At 43.4% G+C, this 21,035-nt stretch overlaps 1 protein-coding gene across 3 annotated transcripts in view; it reads left to right on the plus strand.

Annotated features, from left to right (window-relative positions):
* Window positions 1-18,311, plus strand: part of rerea (arginine-glutamic acid dipeptide (RE) repeats a) — a 96,896-nt gene extending 78,585 nt beyond the window's left edge. For all 3 annotated transcript variants that reach the window (XM_083920781.1, XM_083920782.1, XM_083920783.1), the window contains 11 exons: window positions 8,738-8,900; window positions 9,015-9,107; window positions 9,652-9,851; window positions 10,099-10,260; window positions 10,348-10,461; window positions 10,557-11,935; window positions 12,545-12,767; window positions 12,854-13,568; window positions 15,546-15,716; window positions 15,827-16,007; window positions 16,110-18,311. In XM_083920781.1, coding sequence (XP_083776907.1) covers window positions 8,738-8,900; window positions 9,015-9,107; window positions 9,652-9,851; window positions 10,099-10,260; window positions 10,348-10,461; window positions 10,557-11,935; window positions 12,545-12,767; window positions 12,854-13,568; window positions 15,546-15,716; window positions 15,827-16,007; window positions 16,110-16,143 — 3,435 coding nt within the window. In that variant the 3' untranslated portion in view covers window positions 16,144-18,311. The remainder of the gene's footprint in view (window positions 1-8,737; window positions 8,901-9,014; window positions 9,108-9,651; window positions 9,852-10,098; window positions 10,261-10,347; window positions 10,462-10,556; window positions 11,936-12,544; window positions 12,768-12,853; window positions 13,569-15,545; window positions 15,717-15,826; window positions 16,008-16,109) is intronic.
* The last annotated feature ends 2,724 nt before the right edge of the window (window positions 18,312-21,035 follow it).

The raw sequence follows: 21,035 nt of genomic DNA on the forward strand, positions 1-21,035 counted from the left end.
AGGTATTAATGTAATTCAACCTGGAGGGGGAGTCTACTTGGCAGGAGAGGTAATAGACCTCCTCCAGGATCTAGGACTGCCACACAGAGCAGAGAGAGATTCATTTTCCCCCTACAAATGGAAAATAAACTGCCCTTTAAACATATGAAAAGAGGAGAAAGTGACTGTGAGAGCACGGGAAGTGTAGCAGCGACCGGAGGAGAAGGATAAAGGAGGGGCGTTAGCTCATTATAGACACAGAAAAGCCTGGGTTTGTCGCACAGGGGAAAAAAATAAACTCTTTGCTTATGATTAAAGTTGTTTTTGTGCTGTATGACGGATCTAAGCGAGTGCCAGTCAATACCCCGAGGAAAGCTCCATTTATTTTCTACCTGCTCATTCCCAAACCCCATCTCTGGAACACGAGCACAACAATATATTTTAAGTCCTGAAAAACGTAAGATTTTCTCCATTATCTCCAGTCACAGGCATGTATTTAAATGGTATTCCAGTTTCATACAAAGTCATGGAAAAGAAGGATGTTGGAGAAATTAGAGTGTTCCTGTCCTAAGATCTGACCGGACCGATGTTGTTAAGCGAGAGTGCAGAGCATAAAGCCCTTGGGCTCATATCCAGAGGTCCAGTACAGTGTGTCTGCCCCTGACTATTCCACCCCCTAGCCTCTATTAGCTGCACTGCCCCTGAAGTGCCAGCGCAGCTCAAACACCCAGTGCCAAGGGTAAGCACCCAAGCGCTGTGTAAACACACCAGGCCTGACTAGCACTCAGGAATGCTTTATATAAAGTCACATAAAGGCCCAGAGGGGGAAGTGGGTGTGTCGTCTGACCGTCTGCAACTAGCTGTGCTGCCACCATTTCCTTTACTCCAGAGAGGACGTCATGGAACATGAGCGTTGCTGCTTCCAGTGTTGAAACAAGTAAATATGCTGAAATGGCAGATCACCGATAACTCTGCTCCTGATATTTTCACTGAAGGGGTTTACATAAAAAAAAAAAAATACAGCTTCAAGGGACATCAGCACACAGTATTTGCTGAACAGATTTGTATCAGCTGCAGCTCTGTTTGCTGTGCAGCCAAACAGAGACTGAAAGTGACAGCTGAACTTACATCAAATTAAAAAGTTTTGGTTCATTTCCATATAGGACTGAGCCCGAAGCATTTCAATGGTGGTAAAATGTACTGCCGTTAACTTTAAGATTAAATTTTGTTAATCTATTAGTAAGAAAATAAAAACATATGAAAGGCCCAATATTCTGCTCATTCATACTGTATTTGTATTTTTGGTTTCTATTAGAACATGTTTTCATGCTTTTTTTTTTCATTGTGTGTGTGTGTGTGTGTGTGTGTGTGTGTGTGTGTGTGTGTGTGTGTGTGTGTGTGTGTGTGTGTGTGTGTGTGTGTGTGTGTGTGTGTGTGTGTGTGTGTGTGTGTGTGTGTGTGTGTGTGTGTGTGTGTGTGTGTGTGTGTGTGTGTGTGTGTGTACGGCAGTGTGCATTTCTCTGTGGATTGAGCTTTTTAATACTTTAACAGTATTGATAAAGCACCTAGGCCTGCCTTTATGTTTAAAAAAAAAATACATGGAAATCTCACATTTGTGGCCTTTGTGTCTTATGGGAGAGATTATAAATTTCACGAAAACACAAGTAATTTATTAACTTTATAGTCACATAACCGTGTATTAAGTATTTATACATCATAAAAATGTTTCACAATAGAACACAGAGAAACTGTAATCTAATAAACTAGACGCAGCATTAGGAAACAATTTTCAAGCATAAAACAAAAAGCTTGATGTGTATGTGTGAAGGTTTATCACTTCAGTTTTCCCTTGAGGCTCCATTCCTGCATCCTGTACTTTATTTTCTCGTGACTGCTCCCCTTTACTTCATGTTCAAATATTAAAGTTCGTCCACTACATTGACACAGAATTAGCATTAGCACTACCATAGTTACAAAATTGAATTTTAGTCATTCTGAAAAACAAACAAAACAAAATTGTGTAGAATTTTTTTCTTTATTTCAAATGACTTGATTTCTTTTAATCTATGTAGTAATATGATACAGTTTTAATAATACAGTCAGCTGGTGCTTGCACAGTGAATCAGCTGCAAGTCATGTAAACCTCCAGGACAGGGGAGAAAAATATAAGAAAATTAATCATAGAGACGTGTTTATGCTGCTTGTTCCTGCTTTGTTTTGGCATGGAGGTGGAAAAGACAGAAAGGTGCAGTGGCAGTGTGTTAGAAAAGCTAACAAAGGTGAAACCAAAGTGTATTTTAGGTTTGTATTAATGTCACAAGTCAAACAAGTGTCCTCAGATGGCAAACAGTTTGATTCCAACAGCTGGGAAAGTAGTCGCAACCACTTATAAATAAAATATATAACTTTAATTCTCAGTAGCATTCTCTTGTGATTTGTGTTTATCGTTAGATTGTGATTGTGGCAGGGGATGCAACAATACAGGGCACAAATGTCACTGCGACTGGAGAGCATGTTTATCATCAGGTTTTTTTCCCCTCAGCCAAATCCCACTATTGGCTAGACCGCCTCATGCCCACCCTAAAGACACACCAATCAACCAATCCTAGCGAACCACGGGGCAGTGAAGAGGATTTCTCATTCCCCGTCATTTTTTATTCAGAGGGTAGCGGAAAGTCATGGCTGAAAATGAAAACGCCAGACTATCACGTCGCATCAACGCTGTCTATTCACACTTATTTATAGAATGTGCGGAAAAAGCTGTAAAATATGCCCCTGAAAAACAGATAAAAGTCCTGTGCAACCACCGACTACTAAGGTCTTTAACAAGGAAGCTGCCACACACGCAGAGTTTGCGCGGACAAGGTTTGCACATCAGATGGTAACACAACGAACCTTAAGCTTACATAAAGAGACGGCATCCGAAACAGTCTGCTGAGAGTGAAACAGTGCGGAGATGAGCCACACCGCAGCCAGCAGAGGCAACAGGTTGCTTTAGGTAGCTTTTTGTTGGATGTCCATTGTATTTGGCTCAGGTTGGCAAAATTGCACAAACTGATTAAAAAATGTTCATTAAGGTTCTTTGGCCTAAATGCTTTGTTATATTATTTTTTTAGGGCTTTGTTTTTACAAGGGGAAATACTTTGGTTGCAGTGTTCAGTAACTTGCAAAATAGTTAAAAATCAATGAAAAAAAAACTGATAAAATTGTGGTCGTGATTTTACTGTAAAAAAATGACAATATGATATTTTTGCCAGATCGCCCACCATCTGAGCTGCATGTCTGATTTTTTTATTTTTTTTTCAAGCTGCCTTGCTCGTGTCGATACTCAGATCAACCAGGAGGTTATGCGCTGAGCGGCTCTTTCAGCATTTTGTTCTCTCAGAGAAAAGAGAGCGCTCTGCCCCCCCAGGCCCTGTCATTTACAGGATGGCCAACAGGAGAACGGTTCTCGACAACCTCACAGCAGATGTTTGCCCTGGTACAATCTGTACAAACGTCAAATTGAATACATTGCCATGTCCTTAGCTCAGCAGCCAGAACCTTGGGGATGACTGTGATTATAAATACTTTGGTTCAAACACTAATTAAACCAGCTACAAACTACGGAGGCCTGGTCCAGTTGGCAGCAGCTGTCAGCAGTGTGACAGAACAGCTTTGGTGTTTGGTAAATGATATAACTTGTTTAGGCAGGGAAATCGCTGTCGGCTGACGGAAGCTCATGCAGCACGTATTGATGTTCTTTTAGCAGACCACAGGCAATTTAACGCGCCAGAGTGTGGGCAAAATCCTTTTTCAGCCTAATAGATGGAGCACGGAGAGTCGGAGCTCCCTGTGTAATTGAGTTCTTTGGTAAGCGTCATGTTGTGGTTTTTGGGGGACTAGCTTATCAGCAGAACACGCAGGATCGACCCTCCAGCAAAAAGGCACTGTTGCCATCCAATCTGCTTTCATTGGCAAAAGTGCTTACAGCAGGAAAAACACGAGTGCTGATTCTTCAGCATGTGTATCCCTGACCTGTGAAAGCCGAGCTTATTCAGTCATTCTCCAGCAGAAAGGTGCTGCGCAGCAGGGAACGGCTGTCTATTTACCCGCCTTTCACATGCACTCTGCTCCACCAACCAAAGCACTTTCACTATTTAGTTGCCAAAAGTCTATTTTTATTTTACCCACTTATCACCTGGAAACCTGTCATTTAGCTATCATTTTTTATAATGTTTTATCTGTGTATTATTTGTTCCGAGTGAACTAAAGTAATAGAGCATCATTTTATGTCATCTATGTCGTATAAAGATCACATTAACTAAAGATTGAATACAAATAATAATGCTGTGAAAAAGACTCAAGATGTAAAAATATGCACTTATTCACTTCGGCACATGTCAAATGGCCTTGCAGGCATCACAAATGCACCTCTGACCTGCTTAACCACACAGGTGTTTACAAAGTTACCCCCCGAGGATGACAAAAGTCAAGCACCACTCACTGAAACGATACTGTACAACCTGTCAAGGCCGATGAAGAATACCAAGTCCAGGGGTCAAGTACATACATAATTAAACCCTGTTTTGATTTAACTCTGCGGAATACATCCCCCCTTCACCCACAGAAATGAATCAGGAAGCAGTCCTCCCTCCTCTGCCTGCAGACAGTGAAGGAAGCAGGAGGAGCACAGGTTCATGCTGCACTAATGGATGTTTATACAACTCACTATCAGCCACCAGAGCCCAGAAATCACATGATACCCGCGCGATGCAGCCTAAGTGCCTTAAGTTTTCAGCTGAGATTTTTATTTGCCGAGAGATTTTTTTAGGGTTGTGGTTGGATTCAGTGTCGATTGTCCATTGTTATTCTCTGCTGGCTTTTTATTCCCCCCTCTCGGCTCTCCACCACATTCGGCCCTCCCCCTCCTCAACTCTCCCCTGTTCTCGCCTCCTTCCCCTGCTCTTGCCAGTAACGGCCTTAACCGTTTGGCTTCATGTCAAAGCAGGGGCCTTTGTGGCTCTGTCACAAATCTGCCAGGAAAAACAGAAACCATCTGTTCAGGCCTGGGCTTGAGAGGGGATGAGGATGTAAATACACAAGTTTAGCCCTCACCCTGCCCGCGCACACAGGACCACTGAGCCCAGTGGAGGATCCTGCACTCCCACTCAGCCTCAACCTGCACTCCCACCCTCAATTATCCCGTAGTCTAGATGTTTCATGCTTAACCCTATTCAGGCTGAATCTTAAAACCAGAAACATAAGATGACAGTAACAGACAACCAAACCTGTTAATGAAATCTGATTTTCTTTGACTGATGAGGTAAAAATACATTTTTTTCCATTTTCTTATATATAAATATAAAAATATGTATTTATGTGGCAGCACAGGACTTGTATATATTTTTTTGATTATTACTCTAAATAGGACAGATTATTTTTAGATTAATTCATACTAATTACAGTAAATAGAAGAAGTGTACAAATCTCGAGCCCAATGGATGAAGAACTTCTTTCACAGCAGATGGTGGCGTATCGAGAAGATATTGCTCTACATAATCTTGAACCCCACATCCATCACACACAAACATGTAGACGACCATTTTAAGTGGCAATAACCCGAATGAAAGCCCAGAGTGCCGTGATAGGAGGGTAAGCCCTTTCCTTGTCGGATAATCCACTGACCAGAACGCTCCTGCAGATGGAAGCAGTCTAAAAGGCCTTATAATACTGAGCTTATGTTGTCACTATCTTATGTACAGCGGAGCAGCAGCACACTCAGTATTGCTATGCAGTGATTTAGTGGACCGGGCAAAAAATTATGGCGCGGAGGCCAGGGCCAATCTAGATTTCTATTTTCAAGCATTTCCATGAATTTTTAGTGGATACCGGTGAGCTGCTTTAGATGCAGGTTCATGGAATGGTTTCTGTTTCACTGTCTTTATTTAATGAGGAAACAGTAACTTTACTCGGAAAGCCTTCAATAGCACATCCAAACTCACTGACAAAACACCCAATCATGGAGAAGGAACACAAAGTAATAAAGGTAAAGTGTTGCTGCGGGCATATGGAAGCATGACAAAGTGATTTTGATAGAGAGAAGTACAAAAGTCGGCGTGAGAGATCGGACGTATGCGACAAAATTTGACGTGCAGGCAGGCTGAGAGAGGTAATCTGTCAATCCCCCTTTGACACTAATTTACAGCACAACGCCTCTGTCAACCCTAGGACTGCCATGTTCATGTTCAGACATCAAATCACTCCCCTACACATTTAAAGTCTTGCCTGAGATGCCTCACAGACATCAATGTGACTGTATTCAGAATGTGTATTTAAGAACTGTAAAGGTAAAATATAAAACAAACATTACAAAAAGTTTTTTTCTTTTTTCTTCCTCGAATACCTTTTCAAATCAATAAATGTATTAAAATTTTACAAAGCTGCGTCTTTTGTTTCCCCCTTTTCATTTACATACGGCTCTAGCAGCTCGTTGGTGCACCTGTTAATTCCCATTCAAAAGCCCAAGTTAATGTTTTCATTAGCCCCTGCCTAATGTAATGGTACTTGACACAGTGTAAATGATGGAGAGGCAGGGTGACCTTTCCCTGTGTCTGCCAAGCTGTTGTTGAGGCCGTGTAGTTGTCAGCCTGCAGCGGGGCACCGCTGAGAACAGTCATTAAGCACAGAGCAAAGCCAACGCTCGGCACCACTCAACACTTTTGATCTGCACATTTCAATTAGATTTCACATCAGGACGCCTGCCTTCCCTCAGTTAGCACCTGCGCCTTGCCTTCCCAACTGGCCGTGCATGCTGAAGAGGGAGGCGCGCAGGAAACAACTAGAAAGTCCTGTTACCAGTCTGAAATAGATGCACAAGGACATGCCAACATAATAGAGCTTTTTTTTTTAAATTATATAATCATCATTAGCTGCTCTTTTCTTGGCATGACCACGGACAAAAAAAATATTTTTTAATGGACAGTAAATGTTCCACAAGTTGAAGGTTAATATTTTTTTCTTCATCCAACTGTTTTTTTTTTTGTATTTCAAAGGAGTCCTACTGATTTGTCTCTGCTGAGCTTCTACATGTGGAATTGTTCCCAGTACTCCAGATGTGCCCGTGTGCAACAGCCCTGAGGTCTAAAAAAAAAAAACAGAGCACGAGCTGCGGGGCTTGTGGCAGTTTTACTCTGGAGAGCTGGCTTTGCCATAACACGGCACAGCACCTTAATTTACCCTGAAATTTGAGAAGGTTTCTTTGAGCTCAGACACCCTCAGTAAATATTCCCAGCGCTGCTTTGCCTGATAAGACAGAGTCCTACAGCCACTGGTAGATATGAATTCCCCCTAAGAGGCACATGAAAGGAGATATTATTAAACAAGCCTTGGCCCACTGAGCCTTTTCTGCCAATCAAAGCAGTGATTGAGAAAGACTTTACTTGTTCCTTAATGTCAGATACTCACAGAACTTGTTGAAGCGATAAAGGAGCAAACACTGGCCAATCCCTGACCCTGGTTCTCTCACAGCAAACAACAAGAAGCCAACTCACCTCAAGTAGTTTTGTATTTCAAGAGATAAGAAATTGAAGCTGCAGTTACCTTCATGTTTCCATTAATATCAGCCCATTATACTGAAATGGCTGGCTTTGTTACAATGTTATTTTCTCTTTGTAAAATACAGTTGAGCGAGACGTTTTTTATAGCCACTTACAATACAACTGTCCACCATTTCATCATATCCTCTCCGGCTGTTGTTTGTTTTGGAACGTTTTGCTGAAAAGCTGTTAATGCATTTTAGAGAGCAATGCACTGACTAATTTATGTCAAGTTTCTCAGCTCAAGCACAGAAGGAAAACAATCGATGGCCATTAAACCTTAGAAGCTTTGTTGAACAGCAGTTTAACAGACCTAAGACAGTAGATGGGTACCCTCTGGGCTGTAAAGATTACAGGTGACTTACTACCCAACAATCACACCACACCTTCATGAATTTGTTATGGAGCCAGTGGAAGGCCGCTAACAAGTAAGAGTTCATGGTGAGGGAGAAAAGGGCAAAGCCCCACAGGAAACTACATAATTGTTCCTGACTCCTGTCGCCAATTTTCAAGGCTTGTGTATTATGAGCGTGGGCGGAAAGCGGCAGTTAATATGCACAGGCTGCCTCAGCAAAGTGCTTTCTGATCCATGATTGCATGTGTTAATGTTTCAGTTGGGTATTGATTTCCTGGCGGCCTTTTGTACACTGGATTTATCCGCCTCGCTCGCGCCCCTCCGAATGTTTGATTAAAGTTCAATTGACTCTTCCAGTGAAGGGGCGAGGAGCCATTTCACTCCCTATTTGTAGCGCCAAAGCTCTGCCTGACATGTTCTTTTGTTCCCATTCAAGCTCCTGCCACCCAGGCAGCCCCCAATGCACTGATCCTAATATCCCTGCATTCAGCTAGCCTCCTCGCCTAATCCTGGGACAGACAGGGCCACAGCATAAACATGCCCGGCCAGCTACAAATCCAGACATGGACTTCCACACTCAGTGGCCTCTCACATACTGTGCTGACTGCTAATGTGTATTTTCTACCTATTTTATTCAACCGAACTGCAGATATTTCACAATTACTTTTTTTTCTTACTTTTTGTTTCAACAACTCGACAAATAGACCTTTGATTCCTTTTAATTCAGCCACCTCTTTGCAGTAGAAAGTGATCTCTACTCCTCGTTGTTCCTCCTGTTTGATATATTTGCCTATTTTGACTGAATTTGTTTTACGTTTCATTCCAGGGAGAACTTATTACCTTCTACTACTATTGGAAGAAGACCCCCGAGGCAGCCAGTTGTCGAGCACACCGCAGACACCGCCGCCAGCCAGTCTTCCGCCGCATCAAGACGCGGACCGCTTCCACTCCTGTCAACACTCCGTCACGCCCCCCCTCCAGCGAGTTCTGTACGTACATTTGACCCCTTCAATGGCAGCCACAGAGCAAAGGCAGAGACATGAGCTGGTATATTGTGGTGTTTGAGCGACGTGTGAAGTGTTTTTTCTTTCCCTATCTTCCAGTGGACCTCAGCTCAGCCAGTGAAGATGACTTTGACAGTGAAGACAGTGAACAGGAGCTGAAGGGCTACGCCTGCCGCCACTGCTTCACTACCAGTAAGACTCCACATAACAGACACTGCTACCGGTCATATGGTCTTGCTTGGCTATTCCTATCTTGATGAGGATCAGTGTGAACCTGCACAGCACAGTGCTGTGTGACAGATGGGCATCAGAAGATGTCAGGACTAATTTCATCAAATCAGGCAGCTCGTTCACTCTCTCCACCTCATTATCTTCCCACTCTTTCCACACAGCTGGCTCCAGGTGCCAGGCTCCCATCTGATCACACTGAGGTCACTGCCATCGCAACCAGGATGGCTCATATCTATGGCTTATAGTGTTAAACCATTTATCAGTACATTACTGAAAAATATGTCTGCAGCAGGACAGGACAGAATCATAACATTATAACTGATTCATCTACTACATGAAACATAAACCTGATCTTATTTAATGTTACACTACTACAAAGTTACTTAATGACATTCTCTGTAATCGACAATATTACTGTGGTTCTGCGATAATTTTTGTGTGTTGTGTTTAATTCCTGCTGCCTGTGAAAGTATGTTATTTCACAACTGTAAATGGCTTTCCTCAGCCTCCAAGGACTGGCACCACGGGGGCCGGGAGAACATCTTGCTGTGCACAGACTGCCGCATTCACTTCAAGAAGTACGGTGAGCTGCCCCCCATCGAGAAGCCAGTGGACCCGCCGCCATTTATGTTCAAACCTGTCAAAGAGGAAGAGGATGGACTCAGCGGGAAGCATAGCATGAGGACCCGACGGAACCGAGGCTCGGTGTGTACACACTCATCTATTCCTCCATTTTCACCTTCAGGAGCCATAGCCTCAAAGTTATCCCTGGAGCCAGACAAAAAAGCAATAAGCTTATCATCTCTACACAACTAGCACAGGGAAAGCTTTGACAGGCATTGTTTCAAAAATGTTGTTTTATAAAGGTATTCAAAAAGGTGAAATTGGATGTGCATAATGGTCTAGAGACCTGATATCAGTTATGATTCATGTTGACTCTGTTTGTTATCAGATGTCGACGCTACGTAGTGGTCGTAAGAAGCAGACAGCCAGTCCCGATGGCAGAGCCTCACCTACCAACGAGGATATGCGCTCCAGCGGACGTACCTCTCCCAGTGCAGCAAGTACTGATAGCACTGACAGCAAGACAGACTCCATGAAGAAGCCCAGCAAGGTAAAAGCAGCTTAAATAGGTGGAAATTATGTTTTTCTATACATCTGTGAAATGTACCCTAATAGCTCTGCTGCTTTGGTTCCACAGAAGATTAAAGAGGAGGCCCCTTCACCTATGAAGAGTGCCAAACGGCAGCGAGAGAAGGGAGCCTCCGACACAGAGGAGCCTGATAGGGCCAGCGCTAAAAAGTCCAAGACACAAGTGAGTCTGTGGTCTTTTTATGCTGTCCGGTGTTTAAATGGATTGCACAAACGTGGTATTATGATACTCATCCTTCTCTCGCCTCTGTCCCACAGGAGCTGAGTCGGCCAGACTCGCCCTCAGAATGCGAGGGGGAGGGGGAGGGCGAGGGCGAGAGCTCTGATGGGCGCAGCGTCAACGAGGAGCTCAGTAGTGATCCTAAAGACATTGACCAGGACAACCGGAGCTCCTCCCCGAGCATCCCCAGCCCCCGTGACAATGAGAGTGACTCAGACTCATCTGCCCAGCAGCAGCAGCTCCTACAGAGCCAGCACCCTCCTGTCATCCAATGTCAGCCAGGCACCTCAGCCACCTCCTCAGCACCTCCTCCGCCTGCAACCTCAGCCCCTTCACTGCCCCCACAGGTCTCCCCCACAGCGGCCTCCACCTCTCTACCTCCCCAGCCTCTGCCCCAGGCAAGCCCGATGTCTCTTATCCAGTCAGGAGTGTCCCTCCCCCCTCAAAGGCTTCCCTCTCCACATTCACCTTTGACTCAGGCTCCACCACCTGGCCCACCACTCCCACCTCAGTCATTACCCAGCTCGCATCACGGGCCCATGCCTCCCATGCCACATCCACTGCAGCCTGGACCCTCACATATGCCTCACCCTCACTCCATGCCCCCTCAGGGCTTCCCTGTGGGTCAGTCTCAGGTCCCACCCCTACCAATCTCTGGCCAATCACAGCAGAGGTCACACACGCCTCCTTCCCAGCCCCAGTCAACTGCTCAGAGTGGAGTCCAGCCTCCCAGAGAGCAGCCCTTGCCCCCTGCCCCGATGTCCATGCCTCACATCAAGCCCCCACCGACCACACCCATCCCTCAGATAACCAACCCACAGTCCCACAAACACCCATCACACGTGTCAGCGCCTCCATTCCCTCAGATGCCTTCAAATCTGCCTCCACCTCCGGCCCTCAAGCCCCTCAGCTCTTTATCCACCCACCATCCTCCATCAGCGCACCCACCTCCCCTACAGCTCATGCCTCAGGGGCAGCAGCTTCAGCCTCCCCCAGCCCAGCCTCCAGTTCTCACTCAGTCCCAGAGTCTCCCACCACCAGCCAGCCACCAACTTTCTCCTGCTCCTACCCTGCCTCCCTCCGCAGCAGCCTCACATCCCAACGGGCCACCGCAGCCACCGTTCTCGTCTCATCCTTTCAATACAGTTCTACCTCCGACCTGCCCTCCCCCAACCTCATCAAACACGATACCTGGCATACAGCCTCCATCTTCCTCCGCTCAACCCTCCTCCATCTCCATGCCACTGCCTGCCTCAGTCACTTGTGCCGGCCCGGGCCCAGTGCTCCCACCTGTACACATCAAAGAGGAGCCTCTGGACGAGTCAGAAGAGCCAGAGAGCCCTCCACCTCCACAGAGAAGTCCATCCCCAGAGCCTACCATCGTCAATACACCCAGCCATGCCAGCCAGTCAGCACGGTATGTCTAACAACATTGATTCTATACCCAAACACTATCTTTAAAAGAGGACAACATTGACCTGCATAAGCTATTATTTATCAGTAGTCTGTTGAGCTGCTTACTGTCTTGTCTGGGGATGCTGATTAGCTCTCAAACACACCCGACAACAAAGAGTCTCTGCCTTCAGATTTTAAGGCTTTGATGTAAGCAACAAATCGAATGTCCTGAGAAAAACAGGCATCCAAGGCCACAATTAGCCCTAAGCTCTAAAGGGCTGATGGCGAGGAATTATCGAGGATGGAGAGCAGGGAGATTAATTACAGTGAGACACGAGTGAACTGAGGCATCTGAATATGCGTATATGTTGTTGCCTTGTGCTTAAGTGGCTCTCAGACTGCCAATGAATAGCAATGAGGCTTTAAATACATACTCAACATAGCAGCAAAAGTGAGTTTCTTTTTCTTTTGAATAGTGGACCAGTGTAAGCTAATATAAGCTGCTTTCCATCCAAGGGGACATTATTCTGCCATTCAACCTCTCTAGCCTATTTTGTTTAGTTTGCAACAATTATTAATTTATGGACTGGAAAAGTAAATTTTGAATGTTTTATCTCTACAATGACCACAGGTTCTACAAGCACCTGGACCGAGGTTACAATTCATGTGCTAGGACAGATTACTACTTCACTCCACTGGCTTCATCTAAACTGGCCAAGAAGCGAGAGGAAGCTCTGGAGAAGGCCAAGAGGGAAGCAGAGCAGAAAGTGAGGGAAGAGAAGGAGAGAGAGAGGGAGAGGGAAAAAGAGCGAGAACGAGAGCGGGAACGAGAAAAGGAGGCAGAGCGAGCTGCGGTGAGTGGTTTTGTTTGCCTCCCTTTAGTTTGCTAGTGATTTTGTTCTTGTTTTAAATCTGACTAAACATCTTGTCTCTTCAACAGAAAGCCTCCAGTTCTCATGAGGGCAGAATGTGTGAACCTCAGATGGCCGGCCCGGCCCACATGCGTCCACAGTATGACCCCCCCACTACGATCGCAGCTGTGCCTCCATACATTGGCCCCGACACCCCTGCCCTGCGCACCCTCAGCGAGTACGCCCGACCCCACGTCATGTCTCCCACCAATCGAAACCACCCCTTCTTTGTGTCCCTCAACCCTGCAGACCCACTGCTGGCCTATCACATGCCCGGCTTGTACAATGCTGACCCGGCCATGCGGGAGCGCGAGCTACGAGAGCGGGAGATGCGTGAGAGGGAGATTCGTGAGAGGGAGCTGAGGGAAAGAATGAAACCTGGTTTTGAGCATAAGCCTCCAGAGATGGACACACTTCACCCTTCCACAAACCCCATGGAGCACTTTGCCCGGCATGGGGCTATCACGTTGCCCCCCATGGCCGGCCCTCATCCATTTGCCTCCTTTCACCCGGGCCTGAACCCATTAGAGCGTGAGCGGCTGGCCCTCGCTGGGCCCCAGCTGCGGCCAGAAATGAGCTACCCAGAGCGGTTGGCTGCAGAGAGACTCCATGCTGAGAGGATGGCCACAGTGGCCAACGACCCCATTGCCCGTCTACAGATGTTCAATGTCACGCCACACCACCACCAGCACTCGCATATTCACTCCCATCTACACCTCCACCAGCAAGATCCACTTCACCAAGGTAAAAGAAAGCCCTCTATACAGACATGCAAAATACAATATAATTTAATATATAACATATATATATATATTCAAATGTTAAATGCTATGAAGGATTGCACTGCAAAACACTATACATTTTGAGAAAACTACACGTGGTTAATTGCTCCAAATGTATTTGGTAAATAGAGGTTGCAAATTGTCAAGTAATGTTAAGGTTTTTCTTTTCTTTGCTTTTCTCTTATGATGGCAACCATTTTTTATATCTTCTATAGCAGATATCTCATTCATGATGAAATTCTCATATTTTGAAATTCTATATTTTCACCATCTGGTCTTCAGTTTATGCAGGAAACGGTAATAGTTACATTGAATTACATTAATAGAAAAACGCTGAATCAAACTCAAACCTGTCAATATTTCAGTATCTTCCACTTTTACAGACATTCAGCATGTGTTTGATACATTTATATGTTGTGTACTGTTATATTTTTTTTTAAATGATGTATGCATATTTTAGATTTTTTCTGAATTTTATATTGTGTGGTATTGAGGTTATTGTCTAAAATGTTTTACTTAATGTATTTTTATGTGAAAAGGTAGATCTTTATTATGAGCACTAAGATAAGAAAAAGATTTTTATACAAACCATTGGTAAATTAATACAAACATATTTTCAAATATAGTTGAGGACCAAGAATAGAACCTTGGGGCACTCCACAGATTAATCGTTCTCTTAGGCTTACGTATTCAATATGCAGCAATTTTAAGATACATAGTGTTCTGTTATTTAAACTGTCAGCAAGAATTTTTAGTAAATCATTATTAAGTCCATTTTTTAAACTTTCAGGTATAAACTATTTTGGATATAATTAAAACAGATGCAAGAGTCACATTTTTAATCAGAGGAAGAAGAAATACTGCTAACCAGTTGAAATGGTTTAACTCAAGTGGTTCAAGTGTGGTTCAAGGTTATAGGACTAGAAGTTTCTTTGTAAATTCTTTGAAAAACTGAAAGTAGATCGTAATGTTAGCAGGAATTAGGCTCACCTGATTTGTTATGAGCAAGTTAAATAATGGAAATTAAGAAATATACAAGGAGACAAAGAAAATTGGAGAAAATTAAGTTTGTCGAGGTTAATGTTTGTAAAGTATCTTGTGCTGTTATTTGAATCAAGTTGTCTGTAAATACAATTATAAATATACATAATACTTCTCTCATAACAGCGAAGAGTGATCAGGAGGGATTTTGAATAAATGATAATTCCACCTCCATCTTTTCTAATTTGAAATCTTTACCATATGATCTGAAAATCTATGGTAAAGTACAACATGGACATAAGGGACTGGATTAAAGCGTATTCTATCCTCATTAAAACCTTCAGATGGTTTACAGTGGATAAATATAGTAAAGTCTTCCGTGCACTCTTCAACCTTGAGAGAAGTAACATTATATTCAGCTGTGTGTCACTAATGCCTGAAGTAGAGATGCACCGATCCAGTTTTTTCCGATCCAATCAGATACCGATTCCTGGGTTGAGCGTATCGGCCGATACCGATCCGATACTACTGTTGAATGAATGAAGCGTAGACCTTGCCATGTGAATGAAGGCATCAGTCTTGACATAAACATTTAGCCTTGTTAAAAAAAGGTTATACATTAGCACAGATATAAATGTACTTCATATTCTTTATTAACAAATAAAGTGTACATTAGTTCTTTACACTTCCATGTAAGGTGCACTGCAAACGGATATTTTAAAATGTAATATAAAACCCGAACCGGTGTTGCAAACATAGACATTAAGTGACTAGATCGCTGTAACTGTATTGCTGTGTATGCTATTAATAAAAAAGAAATGGCCAGCTAATTAATCAATATCGGAGCAGATATCCGATCCATGGGATCGGTGCATCTCTAGCCTGAAGCATGCTCTGTCTGTGAAACAATGTTGTGAAATGAGTGTACCCTGATACTAAGATTCTAACACCCGGGAAGGTGGTGGTGAATGTCTTGTGTGTCCTCCAGGCTCAGGGGGCCACCCCCTGGCAGTAGATCCCCTGTCAGCAGGACCTCACCTGGCTCGCTTCCCTTACCCGCCCGGCGCCATCCCCAACGCTCTCCTGGGCCAGCCACATGAACACGAGATGCTGCGCCACCCAGTCTTCGGTAGGCTCTCCGCCAATATCATCTCTCATTAACAGCATTATCACATCCAATCTATAAATCCGAGCTCTGCCAGATTGCCTGATCATATCTTTTGTTTGTGCCTCCTCCAGGTACTCCATACCCACGGGAACTACAAGGAGGCCTGCCGCCGCCCATGTCTGCAGCCCACCAGCTGCAGGCCATGCATGCCCAGTCCGCTGAGCTCCAGAGGCTGGCCATGGAGCAGCAGTGGCTCCACGGACACCATCATATGCACGGAGGACCAATGCCAGGCCAGGAGGACTACTACAGGTCAGATAAGCAAGAGAAATAAGACTAAAACATTTTTTTGATAAACTGAGCATGTGTATCTTTGAATCATCAAAGATTAACATTTTGTCATTTGTGTTTCAGCCGACTGAAGAAAGAGAGTGACAAGCAGTTGTAATCAGCCAAGGGAGGCAGCGACTGACAGGTGCAGGACACGGGAAGATGTTACAGAGTTGTTCATTCAGTTTTGAAGAACGGAAAAGGCCAAGTGGATCGTCTGAGAATTCTTCTGATATTTGGTTTTTGTTCCTGACAAGGACTTCTTCTTTTTTTATTTTTTATTATAATTATTATTTTTCAAGACATTGACTTTCTTTGGTATATAGCCAGTAGTGACAACGTCCTCAAGACTCCTGCATGACAAGCTTCCCTGACGTTTTTTTTGTAGGTGCTAGAACAAGACACTGTGCTTATCAACAAAAAAAAAAGAAAAAGACATGACCGGTCAGGCCGTTTATGGAAAAATAACAAGTGCTATCTTAAACTCAACATTTATTTTAATACATTGTTGGAGGTTTTTCATAATTTTAAGAAAAGCTACAGCATGGCGTTTTTGAGTCTGTAAATAGTATATATAAACATATAATTATTATTATAATTATTATTATTACTAGGTGTGGACTCCAAACCAAGTCGTTTCAACCTCCAATATAATTGTTTTGAAGCATTATCCCTTGTTTCAGAGGGGAGCACCATGGCATTATATGAGCAGTTTCTGAGAGAGTTGTGGTTCAGTTGTAACGTTCCTCTGACATCACTGTGTTAGGTTTAGTCCCACATTGACTATGTAATCCATAAAACTGTCACACCCACATCCATCCATCACACCTTTGTCACGCAGCTGGTTACCAGAATGTGTAAACTCAACGTGTTGAGTTAATGATTTGAAACACTTGAAGAGGTGACACGGTCACTGAGGTTTCTGTGGAGTGCACACTGAAGCCATGGATTTAAAAGAAAACAAAAGTTTGCACTGAGAGTTTCCTTGAGCTCCACTCGATTGGTTTTTATCCTTTATCTTTTGCTTAAAATCAATATTTAAGTCAAGACATTGAAGTAATACTTCATTACTTTTGTGTTTTTACAGAGAATGATTTTAATTATGAATTTTAACATGTGGACGCCAGAAACATATTTGGCTGAACTGAAGAAATTTGAAATTGCTTTACGCTTTTTTTTTTTAATTACCAGGACCTGAATTTTAACTTTGTCCACAATATCAGGAGGCTAACAGGACTTCAGGATTGTTTTAAATGTATGAATGGTTGTGATTCGGTGCTAATTGTGCTGTAGGTGTCCCCTTTTCTTCACCTGGTCCAGTCAACCACGTTAGTTGCAGGGCTCACGTTCGACTGAGTCATCCTCCAACTAGGCTGTAATAATGTTCACTGTGACACTAGAGGGGGGGCCTGCCAACACGTGAGGACCAGGAGGTAAAGGGTCGATGACTGTGTGTATGTGTGTGTGAGCGCGCGTGTGTGTGAGCGCGTGTGTTTTCCTCACAATGTTTTCGTATGCCTTGGTTCCTTATAGGGATACACACACACTCCTGGGCCTCAGGAGCGGTGTGATCGTGTGTGCCACTGACTGTTACAAGTTGTGTCGACCTGTCATACCAGTGCACAAAGTTTTTCTCTTTTTGTTTTTTTACTGTAGCCATCACATGAGTTCTGCTTTTGTTCCATGCACTAAGACTGTTTGACCGTCATGGACATTTTTAGAAAACTGTGGCTTTTTTTTTTTAATTATCTTTTAACCAAATGAAGAAACCGCACTTGCATTTAAAAGTGACCATATCTTCCCTGGGAGCACTATAATTTACATTTAAACACTTGCAAACATCAAACTCATGCCCCCTTTTTAAAAAAAAAAACCCAAAGTCTATGATGCCCCCACCGACCAGAACCTGTCACTTTGTCTCCTCCCACCGATTCCTGTCTCTCTTCTGACGACGTACTTCTCATCATCATCTTTGCCTTGTTTTCCTGACGATTCCCTTGCCTTTTACTCCCTCTTTTTGTGTCTCCAGAACCTTTGATGTTAAGTGTTGTCAATGGTTTAGCTTCTTGTTTCAAAGCGGCAATAGCAGAATGTAAATTCTGACTGCTAAGATTTATATATATACTGGTATCTTGAAGCTTATTGTATATATGAGTAGTCGCCATGGGATGACACAATGTAAACAAAAAGTAGAAATAATAAGAAAATTTGTGAGTCCTGTGTTCTCTCCATTTGAGTATTTTGTAATTTTTTTGAAAAATTTGTGGAATTAAAATAAACGACTAAGTTACACCACAAAAAAATGGGTTGATCTTTTTTTTATGCCTTCTGACACATCATATTTATTTCTTTGCAAACAACATTTGTTTGTATGCTGAGCTAGAGCAGACTGCTAAATCCCATCAGCCGTGAGACAAAATAATCCTGTTTTAAGGGTAAACAATTTTGATTACTCACTGCTCATTCGCAGAATGGCAAAGGAAAAAAGAAAGCAAAAAAATAAGCTTAATTCCCTCTGTTTGTTTTTTTTTTTTACATTTGCCAAATGTAATTCTCCAGCTGAGCAGAGGAGCTGATGCTGGGTCTGTTTTGATAATACTCATGTCCTACATTTGCTCTTGAATAATAGAGTTTTTGCTTGACGGGAGAAACGTGCAGCAGAATAGATCAAGCTTTCCAGTTTTTTACTTTTTTTTTTTTTTGCCTTTCATTTTCTCAGCTTCACAAACACTGAGCTTTAAGAGATCACCCCAGCAGCAGGTAGTAAATCTCAGAGCTGAATATTGCACTGCTATGGTATAATAACATCAAAGCCGGGCTTAGCCAGAAGGAACACTTACTCAGGCTGAGATGCCTTGCTATCAGCGGGGCTGGGCTGTCATTTCATCCTGTGTATGTGTGTGAGTGTGTGTGTGGGGGGAGTGATAGACCGGCAATCTGTGATGGTGTGCCGCAGCGATGGCTGTCATTTTGAGAGGGAGCTATTATTCTACTGCTGCTCTCTGAAATAATGCCCTGTCCTCGGGAAAATCGAGGTTCCTTGGATGCTGTATCTTGGGGCTGTCATGTGACGGAGGTGCTGCTTGTTGTCGCTGGCTCGCCTCCTCCTCCCCACAAGACACAACAAGACGTCAGGGCTGAGCAGCGCCGGCTGGTTGAATAATTCATCTCCCTTCCTCCTCCACACCGGCGATGGAGCGACTGTGACTTGTGTCAGCTCAAATCCTTCTCATAATACTGTGTGTACCCCTCAGGCAGGCACACAGGGATACAAAAGCTCCAAAAAATTCTGCTCATTCTGTCTGAATAGAAATATGTCTTGTGCTGTTCTCACAGTGTTATTGTATCTGTTGCAGCAGGTCTCGGACATAGAGCCTCTCATCTCCTCCATCCTCCTGTCTCTTCTTTCGCTCCACTGGGCCTCCTGCTGCAGAGTGTGATGCTCGGTGGCAGCGAGGAGCCTACATGCTATTAGTGCGTTCAGTCGGAAGGTAGCTGTGTTCCTTCAGCGGGTAGCTCTGCAGCTGCCCTGTTTATCTGAAAATGAGCTGTGTTCACAGAAAGCAAATCTGCTGGTGGTGTTCTTACTCATCTCTGTCTGAATTAGATATACAAGGGACATGATACTAGATATTTCATGTGTGCAGTATTCTCCCAGACACCATCACCCTGCTTGATAGTGTTGTGTGTTTGGTGTAGAATTAAAAAATGTTCCATGTTTTTTCTCCTCAGATCTGCTATCTGATACTCAGTCATTTAGAAAACAAGCAACCTGTGGTAAAAACTCCACATGAAATTGAGCACAGCTGTAGGAATCTGATGCATGCAAATAAAGGTACTTAAACACATCTAAAATGCAAATGAGCCTGTCTAAATTTTAAAACAAGGTCCGTCCCTGCATTTCAAACATCTGAATATGTTTATCAGTGAAACAACCTTCATTTTCCAAGGAAAGGTTAAAGCAAGGTTTTTCCTATACAGCACTGGAATGATAACTACACCTGGGAGGATAAACTCAACTCTGCTATATGGTAAAATACTTGGATTGTCATGTTGCAGTCTGCTTTCAAGCACTTTCCCTATGAAGTCAGAGTAACGGTCCAACAAAGCACCCGTGGAAACAAAACTGCTGCTTTAAGACAGAAACATCCTTCAGATTTCCGAATAAAAGACGCAGTTTGTCTCGTGTCTTTGACCCTCTCTCAGCGTCTCATCCAGCTGTGATCGTTCCTCACCAAACATGACTCCTGCCTTCGTCTGCCTTTGCAAGTCTGGCCAGTGAGAAGTATCAGTGTGTGGTCTGCAAGTTCAGAAGTTAACTGATTTTAAAAAAGAAACGGAAACAGGATGTTGGAACTTTTGACATGTTTTAATAGATTGAGCAATTTGGCAGGACATTTTTCATGGTCTGAGTATCTTTTTTTGGCAAACTCTTATTAATAAACTCTAAAGTAATGCTTTTAGTATTTTTATAGTTCGATATCGCTACTTTTACATAGGTAAATGATCTGAATACTTCTTCAACCACTGGTTATATTATACTCTGAATACATTTCAGTGTAAAATGTAATACCTTTTTAACGCCGCACCAAAGACTGATTTTTCAAACTTGTAGTCTTCAGCCCCCTAACCAACGCCGACTCAAGTGACATCTCTTAAGGCAATTCATCAAATGTCATGCAGCTCCCTCCGAAGCCACAAAAGACTGCATGCCACTTTCTTCACTTCTTCACAGTAGCACTACCCAAGACCTGAAAACAGACTTTGATTTGACTTCGATTCCCCATAAATAAAAGATCTGAATAAAGTTGAGGGTTGAGGTAAAGCTCTCAAGTTGTTGTCAAGAAGTTTTACTCTCATAAGATTAGGACACCGGAACTCCAATAAAAGGATTTCTGAAATAGAAGAAGGGGAGGATACTAGCTCTGCATACCACAGCATACTATTTCATGTGCATGTTTAACCTTAATGTTCAATCCCTGCATGTGTGGTGTAATAACTTTACTAGTG

Source organism: Echiichthys vipera, assembly GCF_963691815.1.
Source record: "Echiichthys vipera genome assembly, chromosome: 9".
Taxonomy (NCBI): domain Eukaryota; kingdom Metazoa; phylum Chordata; class Actinopteri; order Perciformes; family Trachinidae; genus Echiichthys; species Echiichthys vipera.